Below are 22,706 nucleotides of genomic sequence, written 5' to 3'. Positions count from 1 at the left end.
CCTCCCCCGCTCTGGCAGCAATGTAAAATGATGAGTATTTGCTTTGGAATGTAGTCTGGAAGTTCCTCAAAGAGTTAAACAGAGTTGCCTATGACCCAGAAATTTCACTCAGAGAACTGAGGCCATGTTTACACAAAACCTTAGACTCAAGTCTTCATGAGTGGTATTATGTAAACAGCTAGAAAATCAAAGCAGCTCAAATACCATTAATAGATGGATGAATACATGAAAACGTATACCAATAAGATGGCCAGGAAAAAAGGAGTGAAGAACTGAAACATACTACAGCATGGATTAACCTTAACAACATCATGCTAAGTGAAGGAAGCAGACATAAGAGGCCTTGGATTATATGATTCTGTTTATATGGTATCTTAGTTAAGGTCCTGAAACACCGTGACCAAAAGCAACTTGGGGAGGAAAGGGTTTATTCACTTATAGTTTCATATAACAGTTCATCATCAAAAGCAGTGAGGGCAGGAGCCTGGAGGCAGGAGCTGATGTAGAGGCCATGGAAGGATGCTGCTTACTGGCTTGCTCCTCGTGACTTGCTTAGCCTGCTTTGTTATACAACTCAGGACCACCAGCCCAGGGATGGCACCACCCACAATGGGCTGGGCCCTCCCCCATCAATCACTAATTAAGAAAATGCCTTACAGCCCGAACTTATGGAGGCATTTTCTCCATTGGGTTCCCTCCCTTCAGATAGCTCTAGGTCATATCAAGTTGAGCTAGAACTAGCCAGCACATAGTGTTTATAAATAATGTCCAGAATAGGAAAATCCAGATACAAAAAGTAGATCTGGGAAAGTAACTGCTTCTAGCAAAAACAGTCTTCCTTCCTTCCTTCCTTCCTTCCTTCCTTCCTTCCTTTCTTCCTTCCTTCCTTTTTCCTCCTTTCAGTTCTGTGTCTCAAACCTAAGGCTTCCCCCATACTCTACCACTGAGTTTTAGCTCCATCCCATGAGGCTTCTTTTTGGTGTAATGAAATGTCTAGAATTAAGCAATTGTGACAGCTGCATGACTTGTGAGTACCTGCGACATTACTGAATTGGACACTTGAAGTGGATATATGCTATACTATCTGAATTATATCCATTTTAAAGAAGGTAGGCTCCATCCATCAAACAGCCCTGTTAGACAGGGAGGCTCTGACATGCCACCCAGGTGAGCCACCCTGAGCACAAGGGCAGAAGCAGAAGGAATGAGGCACCACTCAGTACTAACCTGCACCCAGGATGGCAGGAGGTCCTGGTGGCCCAGGGGGTCCCGGTGGTCCAGGGACACCAGGTCTCCCAAAGCCAGGTGGCCCAGGCAGGCCTGGAACTCCTGGGGGTCCCTGGGGCCCCACGACAGCCTCTCCTTTCTGTCCCTGTTGAGGTAAACACATAGTCATGGGGAAATCTCTTTTTGTGAGGATATTTGTAAGATCCAGTAACTGCAGGTGGTGTCAGTCCCAGCAAGCAGCAGCCCATGGAGTCCAAACACACCAGGGAGCCCAGGCAGCCAGAGGGCCCTGGAGATCTAATCTAGCTTTCTCACTCCACACATGAAGGAACTGAGCCTTCAAGGTGGAGAGGACTTGCCTCAAACCACAGTGTAAGTTAAGGACGCAGCTGGGGCTGAGGTCAGCCATGTGGTCCCCAAGGTCAGAAACCTGGGGCAAACCTTGCTCTTATCTCTTGGATGGCTGATGTGCCCCCTAACCCCCTGCCACCACCCGCCCACCTCATCTACAAAGACCAGGCCTGTGGATAAGCTCTACCTTCAGTCAATGTCACAAGAATCAAAGAGTCCTTCTAAAGCTATTGCTGGTACCTTCTGTTTATCCTCTGAGGTAACCCCTCACTACGGATAGCTCTGTTCAGAGTGAAGTTGCCACAGTTTGCATGGCTAGTGCCTGTGGGCTCACTAACTTCACATAGCCTGAGCAGCTCTAGAGACTGAGTTAATGTCCCACCAACCAGCAACACAGGAGGAGAGCCTGCTTGTGCCTGAGTATGCACCACACTGACTTCAACTCCAAAATCACCTACTCATATTGGGGGCAGGGTACAGGAAAAGTCACAGGTCCCCAGGGAGTCACTACTCACAACCAGGCCTGGATGTCCTGGTTGGCCTGGAGGCCCAGATACAAAGAGGTTGTTGCTGGACTCTCCTCTGAAGGCTGCATCTCCATTCTCCCCCTGGAAGAAAGACCATGGGAGGTTGCAGTCAGACTAGCCTGAACCTTTCCTCACAGAAACTCAAGAAACCGAGTCACAGGCTGCCACAGTTTCGGTGGGACCCCCAAATTCCATGTGTTAGAAATGTCACCCTCAAACTTGTATATTGCTAGCAATGAGAGGTGAAGTCTTTGGGTTAACCGAGTAACCTGTGATCTAGGGAGCGTCTTTGCTATAAAAACAGACCCTCTGGCATATTGGTTCTGTCTTGCTGTGTGATTCCTGCATAGTCTTGGGACTTTGCAGAATCCCAACCAGTAAGTAGCCCTAGATCTCCAGAACCATGTGCTAGAGAAACCTTTATTCTTTCCAAGTTACCCAGTCTGTGGTATTCAGTTACAGCAACAACAAACAGACTAGGATAATAGACCAAACATTTAATAATCAATATTCACCTTCAAGCTGTTGAGAAAATGCCTCAGGTAAGCTGGATCAACTGGAGGACCTGAAGAAGAAATGCTTTGTAAGTTCACTATCGTAATGGCAGAGATAGCAAAGAGTTTCCAAGTTAGTAATCGTGGTTATCTCTTAGTAAAAGCGACACTACGTTGGTTTATTGGAGTTGACACTAGGCTTGGTGGCATCTCCAGTCCTAAGCTAGGCCCCACTACCCAGGGACTGCAGGATCCTGGGTGAGTCCCTGATTCTCTTGGTGCCATATTGTACCTACGAACAACAACAGAAAGCCAGTCCTCTCCCTCTCACACCCACCCTGCCTGTAGTTCTGGGGCTGGAAGCCAGGGTCCTGAGCATAGAAGCATACTAGGTGGTACTCTACCTTCAGCCCTAGCCTCTGGTCTCCCTTGACAATGCTCTGCTTTTGACATGTCAGGTCCCAGACTGGTTCTCACTAGAACCTGCAGCACTCGTGGGCTGGGTGGCCAGCTTGTGTAGCTAGCCTGATTGAGCAAGGCCTAGAACAGGAGCAGGCATACCTGGTGGTCCTTGGGCTCCTTGGTCCCCCTTTTCTCCTTTCGAACCAGGAAGACCCCAGGACCCTTTCTCTCCTTTCACACCTGTCACCAAACACACACACATGTAAGAATGAGGAAAAATAGGTTGTGGGAAGTCAAGTTTCAGAACCAACCCCTTTAGCAAAGTCCATCAGAGCAGAAGGCCCCAGGGAAGGCAGCGGGTAGGAAAGAGCCTGAGATGACCATGATCCCTGCATCAGACAGGTTTCCAGATCTTGACCCAGTTCACAGTCATGCAGTGTTGTCACAGAGAAGAGGGTTACAGAGTTGAGTTCAGCAGGGGCTGTTGTGACTCAGCAGGGGCTGACTTCACACTCCCTTGGGGCAGTTTGTGAATACAGACTGAGGCCCAATCCCGCTCAGCTCTCCAGTCTCAGCTCCCCTGGGCCTGTGCAGCCTGGTGTCTTGAGGAGCAGATAAATCTCCCGGTGGGATGACACAGTTGAGCTAAGGGGGCTGAGTCATTCACTTACACAGCTGGCTGAGGGGATGAACACCCCCTGTGGGTCACATGTCCCCCTAAGTGACAGGGAGCAATGAGTCTGAGGGGCTGGCCTTCCACACACACCATTTCCTCTACTCCTGATGGGAGAGAGGTTTATAGGAAAACAGAGTTTGGGAAGGGAAGGCATCTATTTCCTCCCCCTTGATGGGACCTAAAGGTGGATGTGAGACCTCCCAATTCATGACCCTAAAAAGTGCAACAGATAAATCTTCCAGTGTTCTCTAGTCTACAGGTGGTGTCGTGAGGTTTGTGGGCCCAGGCTTCCTCCATGGAGGAGAACGGAACGGCCAACAGCACCAAAGATGTGATGAAGGAGCAGCAGGGAAGGGCAGCCACATGGCCCCAGGTTCCACTGATGTCTGGGAGCTGCTTAGACTAAGGGCCTACACAGAGGACTGTGTGTTCCCACCTAAGTCACAGCCAGCAGTGAACGAGAAGCTAGAGAGGAGGCAGCCACAGGGGCTCCCCTGAGAGGCAATAGTAATACCCAGAAGTAAGAATACCACCTCTCACCAGGGCCAGCACATCCAGGAAGTTCTGTTCTTGCCCGCCCCCCCCCCCGCCCCCCGCCCCAGGGTAGCCTCACAGGACAGGGAACACCTGAGGATCTGAGAAGGCAAACCCAGCTCCCCTTCCCACCCAAGGCCTACCACCACCACCACCACCACCACCAAATAACAATCCTAAATCAAGCCAAAGGCACAGTGGGGCTCAAGCCTTTAATGCCAGCTGTCAAGTGGCAGAGGCAGGTGGATCTCTGAGTTCAAGGCCAGTCTGATCTACAGAGTGAGTTTCAGGCCAGTTAGAGCTGCATAGAGAGGTCTTGTCTCAAATGACAACAAAACCCCATAAAAAACAAGGTTCACCTGACATGAAGGGGAAAGTGACGTTGGAGCAGGTCTGAGCACGGAGTCAGAACACAGCCTGGACTTGGCAACCAAAGCGACAGAAAACCTCATTAGGGAGACCCCTACCTGGCAGACCAGGGTGACACAGCCCAGCTGCAGGGGATTGCAGATTAAGAAAGGCTTTCCCTTATTTGAGCTGTGAGTATTTCGATGCTTCCACTAAAAACCAGACACTGTGTGACAAGGAGTGTCGGTGGAGGAGGTTAGTGACTGCTCTCTTACAGGCTTGTCCCTCTCTGGTGTGCTCTTGAGAGACTGAGCATGCTAACATTGACTAACCCCCACCCCCACCCCGTCCCACTCCACCCGCCCACACATATATACACACACTGAGCAAGGTTTCTCACAAGCTCTGCCTGGAGACAGGAGAGTGCAGGTTCCGATGGACCAATGAGGACAGATGCTGACCTTGAACTTGTGACCCTCCTGCCTCAACCTCTTGAGTGCTGGGATTGTAGGTATGTATCACCATGCCTTGCCTTACTGGCTCCTCACAGCACTGGGGATCAAACCTAAGGAATCACCCATGCTAGGTGAGTGCTCTTTACCAACTGAGTCATTCTTTCTGTCCTATATCTAGTTTTAATGGTTCCTGGCACCTGAAAGATTAAAGGGCTGAGGAGGCAGGAGAAGCAGGGGGCAGTACTAAGCAGGCATCCATGTCTGTCTTCTGAACAGATTAGCAAAGGAATGAACAAATGGAGAGCTTCCTGTTACTCAGGAGATTTAGTCAGGATGCACAGGTACGTGAGAAAACCAGACAGATGTGTCCCACAGTTCAGCTGCCACTTCTCCCCCATGCCCAGTCAGCCCTTCCCAACCACCTCATCTGTGGCCAGCACTAGACACATGCAAACAGCTATAGGCACTAGGTCAGGAATGTCCCAGAGAAGCACAGTGAAGAAGTGTGTGTACCGTGGAAAGTGACAAGCTCTGGGTCGCCAGGGTGAGCAGTACCAACCTGGGGAGAGAGAAAGGCCCGGTCAGACATTGGAAGCCTTGCCCCAGCTTTTGTCTGGGCAGTCACAGTCTTGGGGACATATTGCAGAGGAGGAGATGATGCAGGGCCAGGCTTGGACTTGGCTCTGGAGCTCCAGACCCTCCAGCACCCGCAACACAACATCCCAGGCCCTCAGTGGGGAAACCCATGATGGAGCTGGCCTCAAGAACATACCATCCAGACTTCTGGCCAAAAATCTCAGCAGAAGGGAAACCCGGGGCCTTCAGATAGTGTTTGTGAGAGCTCTGGCCAACGCTGACCATCTTGGCCTCCTTCTTTATCAATTAGAATTGGCTCACGAGTGAGGCCAAGCGTCCGAGCCAGCTCTGAACCAGCTCTGAAGCTGGGCCAGTCGTCTGCTACTGAGTGTAATCAAAGACAGCCAGAAGGCACAGGTCCTGGCAGGGGTTGCAGTGATAAATAACAAGGCTGTCATTAGATTGGAGGGGCTATTACAGACTCCTCATTAGGTACAGGGTCTGGAATCCAAGCAGTTCTGGATAATATAATTCTCAGTCTTTCCCTTATCCCTGCCCCTTTCCCCTCCCCCATCTTTTTCTCTCTCTGTACTGTGTAGGTCAATCTTAGGAGTGATTCCTCAGGAGCTTTTTTGAGGCATTGGCCTGGAGTTGGCCAGTGAGCCCCAAGCATACCACTGTCCCCTCCCCTCCCGTCTCCATCTCTGTGGTACTTGGGTTACAAATGTGCAGCACCATGGCTCCCCACCCCCACCGTCAGGTTCTGAGAATCAAACACGATTTTTCCTGTTTATGCAGAAAGCACTTTACCAACTAAACCATTTCCCCAAAACCCCATCTATCCAGGCAGAGCCACCTGCAAAACTGTTGCTCAGTACTCCTTGTCTTCGCTTCATTTTTTGTTACTGTGATTGGATACCCTAGCAAAAGCAACTTACAGGAGACAGGATTCATTCGGTTTACAACTCCGGGTCATTGGAGTTACAGTGCTAGGGAGGCAGCATTGCAAGAAAGCAGCTGGTCACACTCAATCCATGGTCAAGAGCAGAGAGCAAGGAATGAATATGTGTGAGAGTGCTCCACTCACTCTCTCCACTCTTACACAGTTTGGAATCTCTTGCCTGGGGTATGGTGCCACCCATAGTGGGCAGGTAATATAGATAATCCCCCGCAAGACAGGTCAACCTGATCTACACAATCCCTCATCGAGACATCTTCTCGGGCGACTCCTGATTGTGCTGGGTCAACTATTAAAGGCAGCCACCACACTCCACCTCCATCGTATCTCTAGCTGAGTGATGGTGCTGCACCTGGATCCAGGACCTTTCTGTGATTATGAATGGAGGCTGCCAGTTGCTTAGGGGTCACCATGAAAAGATGTTGGGAGGAGGAAGGAATCTTCCAGAAAAAAATTAAGGAGGAACATTGCAGAGATTCTGTTTAAGTGGTGTGGTAGGGGTGTAAACTGTGAGGTATGAACTGTCATGATATTAAACGGCTGGAATTGGAAGGTGTTTGTGAAGTGCTGGATATATGTTTCTGTTTGATAATGTCCACTTTGAGGGCTGGGTAAAAAACAACCACACCTCCGTGGTATCCCAGTATGCCACAAGAAATTAAAACAAAACAAAACTCACTCCAAATATTCTGAGCCTAGCATTATCTTTTTAAGTAACTCCATGACACCTCCCACCAAGTGTGGATATTGCCCAGGTTCTGAAAATAGGTCACACAACTGCAGTGGCATCCCCAAAACACTCTAAAGTTTGTGGTGGGCTGTCCCACGCTTGGTGCATCAGGACTGCTTGTGGGAGGTGGTCATGTGGCTGGGCTCTGTGTTGGGAGGAGGGACCTTCAACACTCATAGACAGTGGGACCTAGGCAGCCTACTGCCCTGCATGAGGTGAGTACACAGCTTCCTTGGAGTGTCTCCAGAACCTGCACTTGAACCAGATGCCGCTCTGCAGTCATCTATACAAACATGCCCTTGGCGGTGCAGTGGGAGCTACATGGAACGTCAGCACTGTTCCTAGGTGGATCCCATGCTCTGCCTTCCAGGCTAGAATGCTTGGACCATGTGCTGCCCACTGGGATGCCTCAAAGTCAGACTTGGACGTATGCCTAGGGCAACAGCCAGCCAGTCTGTGTCAGTCAGAAGCATCAGAGACCAGCCCCATCACCACTCCCACAGGAATCAATTCAAACCCACTTCGAAGAATATTTTGAAATGATCCTTTGCAAACTCCGGAAAGCAGAGACCAAGTCTGTCTAGGTCATCCCTGTGTCCCCAGGGACTATACGAGTCCTTGGCACCGGTGGGAGCTCAGTAAATATTTACTGAATGAATGAGACAATGATTACTCACAGATCCATGAGTCATGCCTGTCCCCATCTTTCCTCACAGAAATAAATGTCTCTATGATACTGGAGAAATCCTAGAGACTGTGCTGACGACTGCCTGTGTGGGGTGGGGTGAGGGGAGGCTGAGCAAAAGATCACAGTGCCTGCACCTGCTTCCTGATGACCAGGAGATCTGAGCTGTGCTCCTAGCTGCCCCATGCCCCATGCCCCATGCCCTTGGGCTAGCCTTGTGAGAGCTTCTGTGAGCAGAGTTGCCTTCCCATGATGAAGGGGAGAGAGAACCCCCTCTCGAGGAGGTATGGTAAGCAGTGACACAATCCTCGGGAAGGATGGAACAGAGTAGCTACGCATTTCAGCCCCGAATTCCCAGCACAGAGGCCATGAGTTGGCGTCACTTCTTTCTGTTATAGGGGATCTAGTTTGCAATTTTATGCTCTTCCTGCCCATGAGGCCAATGTGGTCTCACTAACAGAACACTAGCTGTACTGGTCCTATTAAAAGAAGCCAGTGTGAAGACATTTCATTACCAGGGTCTGTCGTCTAGAATTCTCTAGACCTTTAAGGGTCCGTGTGTGGCTAGAAGATACCAGAGTTGGACATCCAGGGATGGAAGGCACCCAAGACAAGACTGATCTGTTTCTTTGAGTTGGCACCCGTGCTTAGCCTGCTGCTGAAGACACAGATGCATGTTACTTACTGGCGTTTTGCAGTGTGGCCGGGCAGGTATTGGGAAAACAGCCTGAAGGAAAGAGAACATGAGAAGTGAGGCCACCAGGAAACCCAGCTCTAACGGAGGCCAACCTGGTGCCTATTGCATGGTCCCCAGGAAAGTCTCCCCCATTTGCCTCCTCCCCATTCTAACTTACACCTTTGATGTTAACCACAGCTCCAGGGGGTCCTGGGGGTCCTGGGGGTCCAGGTAGGCCAGGTGGACCCTGAAGGAAGAAGATAAAAGTTCCTACTGAGTTTGGGGATCTGGGAGTTAAGAGGCAGCTGCAGGATATGGCACACACTGGGCTGGAACCAATATCTGCCTCTGGTCCACTAGTCCCATCCACAGAGCACTTACACATCTGGCCATACTGCAAAAATGTTGTTAACCATGAGGGAGATAGCAGAGCAACAATGTCATCCTGATTGACACCCACAGATAATGAGGCCCAGAGAGGGGCCACAACCTGCTCAAAGCTTACAGAAAGCTGACACTGGAACCCAGATTTCAGGTCCCAGAGCAATGCTCCATTAAAGTCAGAATTCCTGGGGACGTATGCAGGAGGGAAGAGGGGACACCAGGGTCCTAGGATACTCTGATCCCTTTCTCCTTCCTTCCCCTTTCCATCTGATGTCTGCACGGGGGAGACTGAAACCCTTCAGCATTGGTGTCATCTGGGTGACACTCCTGAGCGTGAGATGGGTGCAGGGCTAAGTGTGAGGATCTTTGGAAGTAATGACAGAGAAAGCCAACACTCCTGAACATGTATTCTGCAAACCCCACTCACTGAACTCCATGGGTACTGGACCCTCTCTAAGAGGGTCTGATCAATACTTCAGCTCCAGGACATGTGACACGGGGGAAGTGGCTGTAGGACTCACCGGCATCATGATCCCTCGATCTCCTTTGGCACCCTTGAGACCATTCAATCCTGGGCGACCCTGAGATGCACACAAGACACCTTAGTGAGCTTTTGCTGTGGGCAGCCTGGCCACATGCCCCCTCCTTTAGTCTGGGGACCACTGATACCTACAGGTCGTCCCGGGAGGCCAAATTCTCCTTTGTGTCCTGGTGGTCCTTTGGGTCCCTAGAGGCAAAACAAACGCCAGTAGTAGCAAATGACAGAAACTCAGGCTCCAGAGATCTGGAATGCCGGGCTTGCTCTTGTAAGCCGTGAAGCAGGGATGGGAGGAAGGAACAGGAGCAACAATCCTGAAGCACTCACCCACCTGTCTCCTGCCTCTCCTCAGCTAGAAGTGTTTGCTCAGGCCTTCAGCTCTCCCTGTTCTTCTGAAGACTACATACGCAGGACCCAATCCCTCAGGCAGGGTGAACGACATAGCAAGAAACCAGCAGTTCAGTGCCTCAGGTCCCAGGTGGCCACATGCTAGGCTGGTTCAGAACATAGAGCTTTGCCATTGGTCACACATTCCTGGGTTCCCATGTCCTCTGTTCTGACTACTGTAGCCCTATCTCTCCCTATACCAGTTTGTCCAGGAAACGGCTTCAGGATGCGCTTCCTGACCTGCTCTTACTCATTTTGAAGCCCAGCCTCAGCATGGTGCCCCCCCCACAGAGTCCCTGACCCATGCTATAGGGTCCTATTTTAGTGATGGTTTTCTGGGTCCACATACTTCTTGAGTCACTGCCCTGATCCAAGCTCCCAGCGGGAATCACTTTGCCTACTGGAGCCTGAAGAATGGTAGCTGTGATTATGTCTGGTGGGCCTCTCCCCACCACCATTAACATGAGTAGCATGCTCTAAAAGATGAGAAGGAAGTTCTGCATTAAGATGGGGTCCGCATGAAAAATCTTGAGTCTGTATTACTCTTAGGGTAGGGACAAGCAAACATTGAGGGAGTTTCCAGGGTATGGGCCACTTGGTGGGTGGTTCTTTGGAACACTTCCCAAGTGCGCATGTACACGGAGTGTCCTGGGTCTCATTAAAGTGCAGATCAAGGGTGTCTGAGCTGGTATCTGGGCTGGGGCCTGCAGCTCTGCATTTTCACAAAGCTCCCAGGTGATGTCAGGAATGCTGATCCATGGACCGCACTTTGAGCAACAAGCCTTAGCATATTTGTAAAAGAGTTGTAAGCCACTCTGGTCTCTAGGGCCACAGTTAGCCCAGATGGAAGCATTATGCAAATTAAAAGGTGCCCTTACTGCCTGTGTTTGGCAAGCTGTGCACAAGCTGGCCTTCAGTGGGCTACCCGCCACAGCCATCTGCAGCCGCCTGCTGGCCCCACTACTAACTGTTTGCATTTCCCATAGAACTGGAGGTTACTGAGTGGTTAACCAGTTGGGAACAAGACTCTCCCATCTGCCTTCACTCTCAGCCCTAGGACTCTATATTCAGTCTTTGCTGCCTGGCTTCAGGGACCCAAAGACTCCGAAGGTTTTCTGAAGGATGTGCTTGGAGCACATAGGTGCTCATTTGAGTGTGATTCTTTCTCCCATAGTCTAAAATCCAGCTTTAGTCAAACAGACCCCTGTGCAATTTGACAGTCCTGGGACAGTCCATGGTGCTCCAATAAACAAACACACAAACAAATACATAATAAATAAAGGGCAGCTTATCTTTTGGAAGTTGTGGGTGGGGGGAGTCTGGATACAGGCCATGGCAGGTTGGCCTCAAGACTCTCACCTGCATCTTTCTTACACATTGCTCATCTTCTTTGAGACCTTGTTTCCTTGCCTATAGACTGGGGTTGGAGGGTTATGCGATCACACCTGAGGCTGGAGTGAGATGTCCCACAGGAAGCTTATACAGTGTCTGACCCACAGTGATGGTCACACATTTGCACTTTCATCATTTCAGGGGGGATGCATGACAGGGAAGTTCATGGTTCATTCTTGGGAGAAATAACTCAGAAGTGTTCTTAAGTCCAAGTGTGCTACCTGTTTCTAGCCAAGGAGCCTCTAATACTGTCTAGCCTGAGTCCAACCATTCAGCATTCAGATGGACAGACTGAAGCCTAGAAAGAGGGAAAGAGAGGAGGACATGTCCCAGCCCCATAGCAATAGAGCAGCAGACCCAGCACCACGTGAAGGTCCTTGTGGGGCTCCCTGGCACCTGACAATCCTCACCAGTTCTCTTCTGCTCCCTGGACACACAGCTACACCTACCCATCTGAGTCCCCCAAGAATCTGAGTTCTGACCAGCAGAACATGCTAGAAGTGATGATCGTTATCCTTTACAGTCTCTTCCACTCTCTCCAGTCTTACCCTGCCAATTGGACAATTCATGTGACCTTGAATCCAGAAGATATTGGAGTCACTGCTTGGAGGGGAGAGGTCCAGCAGGAACTGGCCACAGTGGATTGTGTCAGAATGAGAAACGGGATGCTCCTGCGTTCGACCACTGAGGGTCTGATTGTTTGTTGTTGTTTAGATTTATTTACTATTATATGTAAGAGTGTTTTGCCGACATGTATATATGTGTACCACATGCATGCCTGGTGGCCCACAGAAGCTAAAAGAGGGGGCCAGGTCCCCTGGAACTGGAGCTGTGAGTGGTTGATCCACTGTGTGGGCAGTGGGAACTGCACCTGAGTCCTCTGCAAGAGCAGCAGGTGCTCCTAACTACTGAGCCATCTCTCCATCCCTGTTTTGTTTGTTTTTGAGAGTCTCTTGTAGGCCTGGCAACCACTGAGATTTCTATGTCACTGTAGTTCGCCTCCCACAAACACAGACACATGTTTTACCACCTGTCACTGTATAACTCTTTATATTTTCACAAGTAACAATTCAATCTGACTGAGCCAAAGCACGAGAAAAGCTTGAAACCCTACTTCCAACCCAGTGGAGAGACACCCAGCTTACCATGGGTCCTGGGGCTCCATGCATTCCAGGTTCACCCTAAAACAGGAGACAGGCACTTGTCACTTAGAAGACACTGTTTATGATACAACCAAAGACGGCAAGCCAAAGCGGATATATGCCCTCGGGGTGTGGTGACAGAATTACCTTTCTCCCCTTCACCATTTCCAGAGGAATGTCCCCTGTCAGGATAGCGCCTGGCTCGCCCTTCTCGCCCTGCAACGCAGAGAATCTTTTAAAGTCCAGCCTCCTCCTGCCACCTTGTTCAAGGGGTCATTAAGACCTCTCCATTCTGCCAGCGTGACTTCTCATCTTCAGACTACCCCTCCAGCCCCACCCCTCCAGCCCCACCCCTCCAGCGTAACCTTCTGCTGGAGGACATAACAGCCTCCCATGTGTTGTCAAGTTAACTGTTCAAGTGCACCCTCAAGGGCTCTAACTGAGAACAGATATGTGCCCTCATTCTCAGACCCCGATCTTGTCCCAGGACAGCCATCTATTGCTTGCCATAGAATGCCCTTCCAGGAACACCTGGCTCCTGACATATTTGATAGTGTGCTTTCCTAACGACTTGAGATCTGTCTCCACCAAGGATCCTCATTGTTGTTTAAAGAGCTGAAATCAGGAGAGACAAAGCTGTAAGCATGGCGCCTCTCTCCATACAGGAGCCACCTGTCTTAATGTACAACTGTCCTCCATTCTCCAAGCCTCTGTGAAAACACCTCATGGGTTAGGCAGAGCTATCCTAGATGCCAAGAAAGAGATGATGGGAGCCTAGGGGTTAAGGATGCGGGATCCTGCTCCTAAATCCTGTCCTCAATAGGGTCATCTACTATCCCAAGACTTCCAGAAAGACATGCATGAAGAGAGCAAGGCCAGGTGGAGAAAGTGGCATGCTTCTAGGCCTCCACACTAGCCCTGGGAAACTGGGTGGCCATAGAACAACCTTATTTCCACAGCTGGAAGTGGTCAGCTAGGGTACCAAAGTGAGCAGAGACGCCCCTTCCTCCATCCCCCGAAGCCCGTAGCTGATGGTGGTCTTACCACGTCGCTGGCAGGGAAAGGCAGTCCTGAGCAGCAGGAAGATACAAGCACAGAAGTATTAGAGGCAGAGCAACAGGAAGCGCAGTTGCTGCAAGGCTGGAGGAGAGCTGCCTGGTGTCTGTCCCAGACATTCAGAGCAGCAGAGGATTAGGGGCAGGAGCAGCCTGTAGGATCTGGAGTCTAGGCCCGCCTCCTTTGCCACATAGAAAAAGGAGCATTGAAAGCAAGAAGTGCCAGAGCCAACTCAACCCCATCCCTCCTCTGCAAGCCCGTGATGTTGAAAGCACCCCAGGTTCCATCACTCTCACGTGCTCCCGAACTTTACCCCACACATTGAGCCCTCTACACCCTAGTGTTGAAGGCCAACCGTCTGTGGGGCCTCTTTCCTTGTCCTGGGGGCAATGTGGTCCAACTGGGACAAAGGCCCAGAGAAAATCCCAGTCAACACTCCTCTCAGAGAAGACGTTCCTTCTAGACTCCCCCGGGAGGCGTAGCCCACTCTCTGCAGCCTCTGAGACCCTCTGCCCTGTCTGTCTTCCTGTAATACTTGGTATAAGAACCTGCTGGGCCCCCTGAGGAGCACAAGATGAGAGTGAGATAGCACAGGAACGGATGTGGGAATAAGTGAGTACAATCCAGTCATTGTCATCTACTCATGGGCGCTCCTGTCCTCCTCAGCTATGAAAACCTACCAAGGAAGTGGATTGTAACAGCTGTGAGGGGGTACAGAGGGTGGCTCTGAGTCGCAGGGTTCTCCAATAGTGCCCTGCGTGACATTAACTTCAACTACTCAATGTCTAACTTACAATCACCAAATATTGGAATTCATTTCATTCACTGATTGTACATTCTTCCAACCAGCAAGTGTTTGGGGTGACGTTTGTGGACCAGACTGTGTACTCATCCCAGAGTTCCAGAAAAGTCTTTTCCAGGAAGCACATATGATAGCCAGGAGACAAGACAGGTCAGCATGTGAGAACAACATTGAGCTATATTCTTTTTTCAGAGGGGGGAAGGGTAGAATCAACAATGCCCTTCAACCAACACTGTGAGGTCAGAGAAGTCATCAACTAGAGAGTGACCATGAAAAGGCACAGGAGTGTTTTTGGGTTGTAAAAAAAAAAATTCTATGGGCTGAAGAGATGGCTCAGAGGTTAAGAGCATTGGCTGCTCTTCCAGAGGACTGGGGTTTGATTCTCAGCACCCACATGGCTCCTAATAACCTTCATTAGCTTCAGTTACAGAGAATCTGATGCCCTCTTCTGGCCTCTGCAAGTACTGTGTGCATGTGGTACACAGACATTCATGTAGGCAAAATACTCATATACAAAAATAAAGTAAAATAAATTTGAATTAAAGAAAGCATCCTAGAATTAGAGAGTAGTGATGGTTGTGGATCTTCTAAACGTCACCGAATTGTACTGTAGGAACTGTGTCTCCAGAAGAAACAGCTGGCCAAATAGAAGCGGTCAGCAAATTCCATGTGCATCCCCACCCAAGCACCGACCCTTACCTGTTCTCCTTTTAGACCTGGGAATCCAGGCACACCGGTGTCACCTTTTGGTCCTCTAGGGCCCTGCAAAGAATTATTGAAGGGCACTGTGTTGATGGTTAAAAGGTTTTGCACAAAAATAAAACATCTCTGTTTCTCTCTGTCTCTGTGTGTCTCTTTCTCTCTTTCTGTCTCTGTCTTTTCTGTCTCTCTCTGTCTCTGCTGTCTCTCTGTCTCTGTCTCTCCCTCAGAACAACCACTTATCAAGCAGACAGAAGCCATGGTTAGTCTGATCTTTTCCTAACCGTAAGAAGGCTGGAGGACGCTGGGAACAGACGGCAGCACTGAGCGTTGGAGACCCAGAGAGCCCACGCTGATGTGGAGGACGAATACTTAAGGGTTAGTCCAGTGGGGTATGCCAGGGACCTGGCTGGGGAACTACCCTAGAAAGGCTGTTCACCTCGAGACAATGCTTTTCTTTCCCAGGCCCCTGGTGCAGTTTCCACAGTCAGGGCCGAGGTTCCGAAGCATCAGCCCCTTTCCTCAGAAGGATCTAACTATTTCTTTTTCTTCTCTCCTGTCTTTTTCTTTTGGGTGCTGGCCAGAGCCTAAGGATGCTTTTTAAAGTCCCTAATCAAAGATCTGCTTCCATGCTCTTTTTTTTTTAATTAATTATTTTTTTTTCCCTTGCTCTTTTTCTAAAGCCCCCTCTCACTGTGTGGCTGCGGCCACCAGATGGCTGACCTCCATGTTTATCTTCTCCTTTCTCCTCCTCCAGACAGCTGAGATTTACAGCTTATCTACTCTGGCTTTTCCTTCTAAATGCTAATCAAATGTCCTTGTGCTTCCCGCTTGAGTATGTTAATTCTTTTATTAATGAAACTAAGACCCCCATAAGGAGCCCCTGATTACCATGGTATAGGCCGGCTTTGCTCTCACCTAGTCTCTGGGGCTGACTCACCCAGAACTCCCTCGGCATATCCTGTATCTGCCTGCCCAACATTTGCCCACAAGATGGGATCCAGCATCCTAGCCTGCCGTTAACCTTGGCAGGACCTCACACTTCATCTCCCATGTCCTGGAGGTGACCCCCTTCCACAGACTAAGTTCATGCCACCCTCTGCAGAGTCAAATCATGCACACCAGCCAGAAGCCATGCTCCCTCCAACTCCAGCAGACACAGAACCTTTGTGACAGTGACTTGTCTACCAGGGTGTCCACTGTCCCAAGGCATTTTGTTGCTTTATCACTCTCTAACCTTTCACAAGCCCTGTCTGGCCTCTAGGTGAAAGGGTGTGCCATCCATCACAGCAGGGGTGGGGCTTAGATGTATTTCAGTGTTACTGCTTAGCAGTGAACTTTTCACTCACTGTTTTCTTTTTCAAGTAATTTTAAATAAAGGACAAATAGGCAAAATCCCTGCAGTGGCCCCTCAGAACACAGAATCATTTGCATGGAAGAAGGCGTGCTAGAGTGTTCAAGAATGTGCTCTGAGTCTTGAAGTGGCCACCTTGGGGGCTGCAGCTAAGGGGTTAGACCTCTTCCACTAACTACAAGGCTGCTTCTCCCCCACCCCCACTCTTGTTCTAACATCTAGTGGACATAATGTGTTTTTACCATCGCCATAGTTTATGATCATTTAGAAAATGTAAAAGTTTTACTGTATGAAAAAAAAAAAGAAAATACGAAAAGTTCAGAAAGTCTGAAAAGAAAAAAAATGAGATCATCTACAGTTCAGCCGTCAGGAACAAATTTCTATGACATTTTTATCCATTTCCTTCATTTGTCCAGAGGAGGCACCTCAGATCTTTCCAAGCTGCAGAGTTTCAGAGAAGCAGGTCTCACCCTGGGGCCAGCCTTGGCCTTCTGCATAGACCCACACTCCAGAAGGAACACGGCGCCCTCCTACAGAGGCGCACACAGGCTGTTAATTACGGCCCTCCGTTCTGTGGCTTTCCTCCGCCCTCCTCCGCCCTCCTCCGCACCACTGCCTTCCCACGTCTTGAGGGACTTTATCTGCACAGACTATCCCTGGAAATGCTAGGGTTACCCAGCTGCTGCCCAGGGCTGGATGGCCCAGGGGTAGAGACATAAGACCTAGCCCTCTTTAGCTGCCACAGAGTACACACACACACACACACACACACACACACACACACACACACACACGAATCTGTCACTTAAGCAAAAAGGAATCACAAAATGGTAAAAAATAAACCCTATGGCTCTCAAAGAAGGGAATGCTTCTCAAAGAAGGGAATGCTTCCAGGGAGAGTATTAAAAAAAAATAGCGTATGCGATGGTACTAGAGCTTGGTCACGCATGGATGGAGGGAACAGCATCCCAGGTAGGAACAGAATGAGCATAGTCCTGAGCGCAGATGGGTGCTTACTTACTGGAAATCCTGGTAGCCCGGGGATACCATCCGGCCCCTGCAACACACCAAAGACAAAGAGTTCTTAGAGTCAGAAGCACTGTGCCTCAGGGACCACTGTCCCTCAGGAGGTCAAAAACCCAGGCCTGTTTTATCCAGAGGGTCCACTGTTCCCCAGATCTGCCAAAGATCCAAGCCTATTTCCACCCAGTGTGAATCACTGTCCCATTTTGTAAAAGGGGGTGCTGAGGATTGGGAGGGAAAGTGCCACCGGGTCACACAGCTAGTTAACAATGGAGGCAGGGACCGTCCTCAAGCATCCACAGGCTCACACTGCTCCCCAAGCTGCCACTATTCCTTACTGAAGCTTCCTCGGTATGCTATCACTCAATTCGAAATCTTCTGGAGTGATGGACAACATGGGAACCTGGGCAAGTCGGTCCTGGAGATGGACTTGAGGATAGGCTGGGGGGCTGGAGGGAGAAGTGGGTGCATGCTGGGAGTAAGACTTTTTATTAAAGAGATAGTGATTTTAAAGGACCTGGCAAACAGAGTGTGTACTTCACCACACAGGGTCACAGCCCCCATTCCTGCCACCTCTAAAGATTGGATGCTATTAAAGGGACATGAGCCTGACAGGTCAGATTAGATAGATAGATAGATAGATAGATAGATAGATAGATAGATAGATAGATAGATAGATAGATGGATGGATGGGTAGGTGGATGGGTGGGTATGTGGATGGATGGATAGATGATAGATAGATAGATAGATAGATAGATAGATAGATAGATAGATAGATAGATAGACAGACAGATAGATGATGGATGGATGGATGCATGGATGCATGGATGCATGGATATCCTGGGAGATGAGGCTGGACCCCAAGGCTCCTATGGCCAGCACTTTTTTCCTGCCTGATGCCCATCAGATGCCATGGGAGTTTACTGAACAAAGGGAAACCACTTCTTTCTTTTGAGACCCTATCTAGTGTGGGCCAATGCTAAAGCCTCGAGGGAGTCATGTGAGACCCTTGTATGTTCATTTCCTAGTCTCTAAAATGGTGTGAGAATGGCTGAAGTTAGCCTCAATCCTCCTCTGGCTCCAGCGTCCCATTAGGACAGTCCTGTTCTAAGAAATGAGACTCAGCTGACACATATAGACCCCCAGCATTGCCCGGATGGCATGGTACGAGCTGCTCTCTGATCTCACACAGAGCTCTGGTGCATGGGACTGAAAACATCAGCTCCACTGAACGCAACTCTGCACGATGAAATTAGTATTAAAAAACTTCTCAAAATTTCAGCTTTCCTTTCTTTTGACTTCGACAGACTCTGGCTCTATGCTCCAGGAGCTTAAATAATTCCAACCCAACCCAGCACTTCCAGTGGGAGTGTCTGGGTAGAAGCCTTCCTCAGGGGCAGCCACAGGTACAAACCGGAGGTCCCACAAGCTCAGGAATGTCCGAGAAATTCATGAATCCATTAGTGACGTTGAACAAAGACTGAAAGAGAAAAATTACTCAGTGAGGACGAAGGACGGCATGTGCTCTTCCCTGCTTCTGGCAAGGAGGCCCTAGCTGAAGTCACCCAGCATGGAGTACATTGATCACACCCCAAAGCCACTGCCAAGCATACCCAACCCTCCCACTCCCCATCAAACGGTCCCAGTCTGCCTGTCATTTTCCTTTTTAATTAACTTTAAAATTACCCAGTAGATGAATGCCTTCTCTCTTTTAAAATTGTAAATAGATGTATACATACATACATACATACATACGTGTGCCCATACATAATATATATAATATCTGTGTATGTATAAAATAACTCATGTATGCCGTTATTTTACATAAATGGCATCAGGCTGTGTGAACTCCCCTTCAACTCATTCTTTTCTACTCAATCATCTTGTGTGGAGAGCTTTCCATGTGCAATTCTGGGAGACATCTATTTTTAGTTTGAACAGACTGTCAGGGAGCTCTCCAAAGGGGCTGTGCAATTTACACTTCCCCCACAAGCACTCGAGACTGTCTATTTCCCCACACACTTGGCACTTTTAAATCACACTCTTTTCCTCTTAACTCTGGTCATTCTTTTTCCAGGTCTTTGGGACTTTTTTTTTCCTGGCCTTTCTCTTGTCTGCCTGCCTGGTTGTTATTTTCTTAGAAATGCCATGGTCTTTCTCAAAGGCCTAGTATGTGTATATCTGATGGACAGAGGGATGGATGGATGGATGGATGGATGAATGGATGGATGGATGGATAGATGGGTGGGTGGATGGATGGATGTATGGATGGATGGATGGATAGATGGGTGGGTGGATGGATGGATGAATAGATGGATGGATGGATGGATGGATGGATGGATGGGTGGGTAGATGGATGGATGAATAGATGGATGGATGGATGGATGGATGGATGGATGGATGGATGGATGGACAGGGAGACATACATCTGATCCAGTCACAGTAACTTCTCTCCATAACTTCAGTGACCCCCAAGCCTGCTACCCACTGTCAGCGAGTTTCTGGTATCCTGGCACAGGCCACACAGTTCTGTCTCCTCTCTTGACTCAAGGCGCCACTGCTACCAGGACACCAGAGTCACTGAGAGTCTTAGCCTCATGCCTGCTCAGGAAAACCCTCCTCCCTTGTCTAGACCCTGCCAAAAGATACTTCCTCCAGAAAGTCCTCCTTGATTTCTCATATCTCAAACTCACTTTCCTCCCCCGTTCCAACTCTCTTTGGTCTCTGGCCTCTGGGTCACACTCTCCCCAGTCATCCTCCTAACTGCAAGGAGTGTGTGTTTCTTAGTCACCTTTAAACCCTGGGCCTGGTGCAGAGTGTATGTGTGTGCATGAATGTTTGCATTAGAGTGTTAATGGTAGACACTCTTAACTGTGAGAAGTGTATGCTTCTTAATCACTTTAAACCCTGGGCCTGGTGCAGAGTGTGCGTGCATGAGTGTTTGCATCAGAGTGTTAATGGTAGACACAGAGATTTAAATGACATTCAGGTGGGGACAGGCAGAAGACAAGGAACACGTAGGAGGACAGGCTTGTTACCAAGCCTTTGTTTTGTGATATGGATTAATGACATCAAAACCACAAGTTACTACTTCCCTGGAAATGGAGGTCAGTGTGGGGAGAGGCTTGCTTTGTTCATCCATGTGGAGAGCTTTCCAAGTGAAATTTTGGAATCTGTCTATTAATAGTTTATTTTTTTAACGAATTGCCAAAGAGCCATGCAATGAGCTCATCTGAAGATACCTCCCTGACAAGAAGTGGCCCTTAGGGGTACAACCCTGGCTTCTCTTGGTCTCTGTACTCCCACCCTGGAAGACGGGAGATGCTTCCTGATGGCAGTTTGGGGGCATGCTCAGCACTATCCTTCTCTGTCTTGTCTGACTCTGGAGTCAGTGAGCAGGCATGTGCTGCTCCATAGGGTGGAGGCTGTCAACCTCAGCATACACTCCGCCAGCAGTGAGCAGGCATATGCAGCTCTCCCACAGGGTGAAGGCCATTAGCACGCCCTTTGCCAGCAGTGAGCACGTGATCTCAGGTTTGTGTCTCCAGCTTTGGCTTTCCTTCTCGACTGGCCTCAGGTTCTGAGGCAGTCGAGAAGGAAAGTCAAACTTATTTGGGGCTTCCTCAAAACTCTAGTACTTTCTAGGCTGCTGTCTGACCTCTGATCTTGCCAAGCAGAAGAGCGGACTCTGCAGGTGCTATGTAGGAGAGCAGTGGCATAGAGGGGGTAGGGACAGATAGGTGGGCATGCTGGTAGGCGCAGGCCCTGACACTCTGCATAACCACCAGCCCTGTAGTCCTGAAGGGTCGGGTGACCCGCCATCCCCTTTAGCAAAGCAGAAAGCATGCGACCAAGCTCCAGCCTGGATGATACTCACACTGGACAGGACCTCGACACGCCCAGGTGGCCCCCTGGGCCCAGGGGGCCCCACAGTGCTCGTTCCGTCCATTCCCCGTTCGCCCTAGGCACAGCAGAGGGGAGTAAGAACAAAACTCCCAATCCATGGATAACGAACCTTCTGGAAAGACCCCACCTCAGATGGCTAACTTACCTTGGGTCCTTGCTCTCCTTTTTCTCCTTTGGGACCCTGACAAATATAACCAAACAGATGAAGAGACAGTCTTTGGTTTTCCCCTGCCCTCTGGTGCATTCTGTCTACTTGGCATCTCGTCATCTTCTCCCTAAGCCCTGCAGTCGATGCTGTCCCAGGTGATGGGATCAAAAGGTGAGGGGGAAATTCCCCTTCCAGGGTCAGAAGAGAAGTACCCACAGAGGGCAAGCCCCAGAGGCCCTCTCCCAGCATGGAAGTGTCCCCTGACTCTGCCCTCAGATCCTGTGTGTACAGGAAGCTCTGTTTTCTGTGCCAGAAGTTACTCCCTGAGCACTTGGCTCTGGGTTCCATGTGACAGAGATCATAAGACCCAGTGGAGTGTCTTCATTCAGGCACACCACATAGGACAAGGGCGGTGCCTTCTAGGGATGAGGGAGCAGGCAGGGCACCTGCTGGGAACACAGGGGTTTTTTTAAAGGGGCTAAGTGACTCTAACGTGGTGATGGGAAGCCATGAAGCAGAGATGCTCAGTAGTGAGGAACTGGCCAGTAGGGACAAAGATGGCTATCAAGTTTCCCTACGTGAGTCTGTGCAAACCTTCCATGTGGCCCCTGGAGAAAGAGCCTGCAATGAGCACCTTACAGGCTGCACAGCTCGGACCCTGTGATGAGCACCTTATAGGCTGCACAGCTCGGACCCTGTGATGAGTACCTTATAGGCTGCAAAGTTTGGGGCCAGCAATGAATACCTTAAAGGCTGCACAGCTCGGACCCTGTGATGAGCACCTCACAGGCTGCACAGCTTGGACCCTGTGATGAGCACCTTACAGGCTGCACACCTCCGACCCTGTGATGAGTACCTTATAGGCTGCACAGCTCGGACCCTGTGATGAGTACCTTATAGGCTGCACAGTTTGGGCCCAGCAATGAATACCTTACAGGCTGCACAGCTCGGACCCTGTGATGAGTACCTTACAGCCTCCAATGAGCACCTTACAGGCGGCACAGCTCAGGGCTGGAGGCACAGAGAGTGTGAATCATCGAAAAGAGAAAGGCCAGGGTGGCCCCACAGCCTCCTCACTCAGGTATGAGAGCAGGACAGCATTCATAACAGGGTTCATAAAAGTCTACCTACACTTGGAGAGGAGGTCCCCGAGATTCTCGGTTTGCTCAGCAGCTGGCTGTCCCCCGAACCTTCGATGTCCTAGGGAAGAAGCAGAAGCAAGGATTTCAGAGCTCA

General features: G+C 49.8%; 1 protein-coding gene across 1 annotated transcript in view; it reads right to left on the bottom strand.

Moving 5' to 3' along the window:
• The window catches only part of Col15a1 (collagen type XV alpha 1 chain), a 108,645-nt gene that overhangs the window by 12,818 nt on the left and 73,121 nt on the right, over positions 1-22,706 (bottom strand). Inside the window, exons 17-33 of the mRNA XM_059254319.1 lie at positions 22,602-22,670; positions 21,468-21,503; positions 21,294-21,377; positions 18,831-18,896; positions 17,415-17,450; positions 15,040-15,102; positions 12,630-12,698; positions 12,486-12,521; positions 9,697-9,750; positions 9,545-9,604; positions 8,818-8,886; positions 8,649-8,690; positions 5,528-5,573; positions 3,161-3,241; positions 2,621-2,670; positions 2,094-2,186; positions 1,228-1,372 (exon numbers count right to left, since the gene is read on the bottom strand). Of these exons, the coding sequence (XP_059110302.1) occupies positions 1,228-1,372; positions 2,094-2,186; positions 2,621-2,670; positions 3,161-3,241; positions 5,528-5,573; positions 8,649-8,690; positions 8,818-8,886; positions 9,545-9,604; positions 9,697-9,750; positions 12,486-12,521; positions 12,630-12,698; positions 15,040-15,102; positions 17,415-17,450; positions 18,831-18,896; positions 21,294-21,377; positions 21,468-21,503; positions 22,602-22,670 (1,099 nt within the window). The remainder of the gene's footprint in view (positions 1-1,227; positions 1,373-2,093; positions 2,187-2,620; positions 2,671-3,160; positions 3,242-5,527; positions 5,574-8,648; positions 8,691-8,817; positions 8,887-9,544; positions 9,605-9,696; positions 9,751-12,485; positions 12,522-12,629; positions 12,699-15,039; positions 15,103-17,414; positions 17,451-18,830; positions 18,897-21,293; positions 21,378-21,467; positions 21,504-22,601; positions 22,671-22,706) is intronic.

The sequence above is a fragment of the Peromyscus eremicus genome, chromosome 2 (assembly GCF_949786415.1).
Source record: "Peromyscus eremicus chromosome 2, PerEre_H2_v1, whole genome shotgun sequence".
Lineage (NCBI taxonomy): Eukaryota > Metazoa > Chordata > Mammalia > Rodentia > Cricetidae > Peromyscus > Peromyscus eremicus.
The sequence above is the reverse complement of the archived record's forward strand: the minus strand, read 5'-3'. Positions and strand labels throughout refer to the sequence as shown.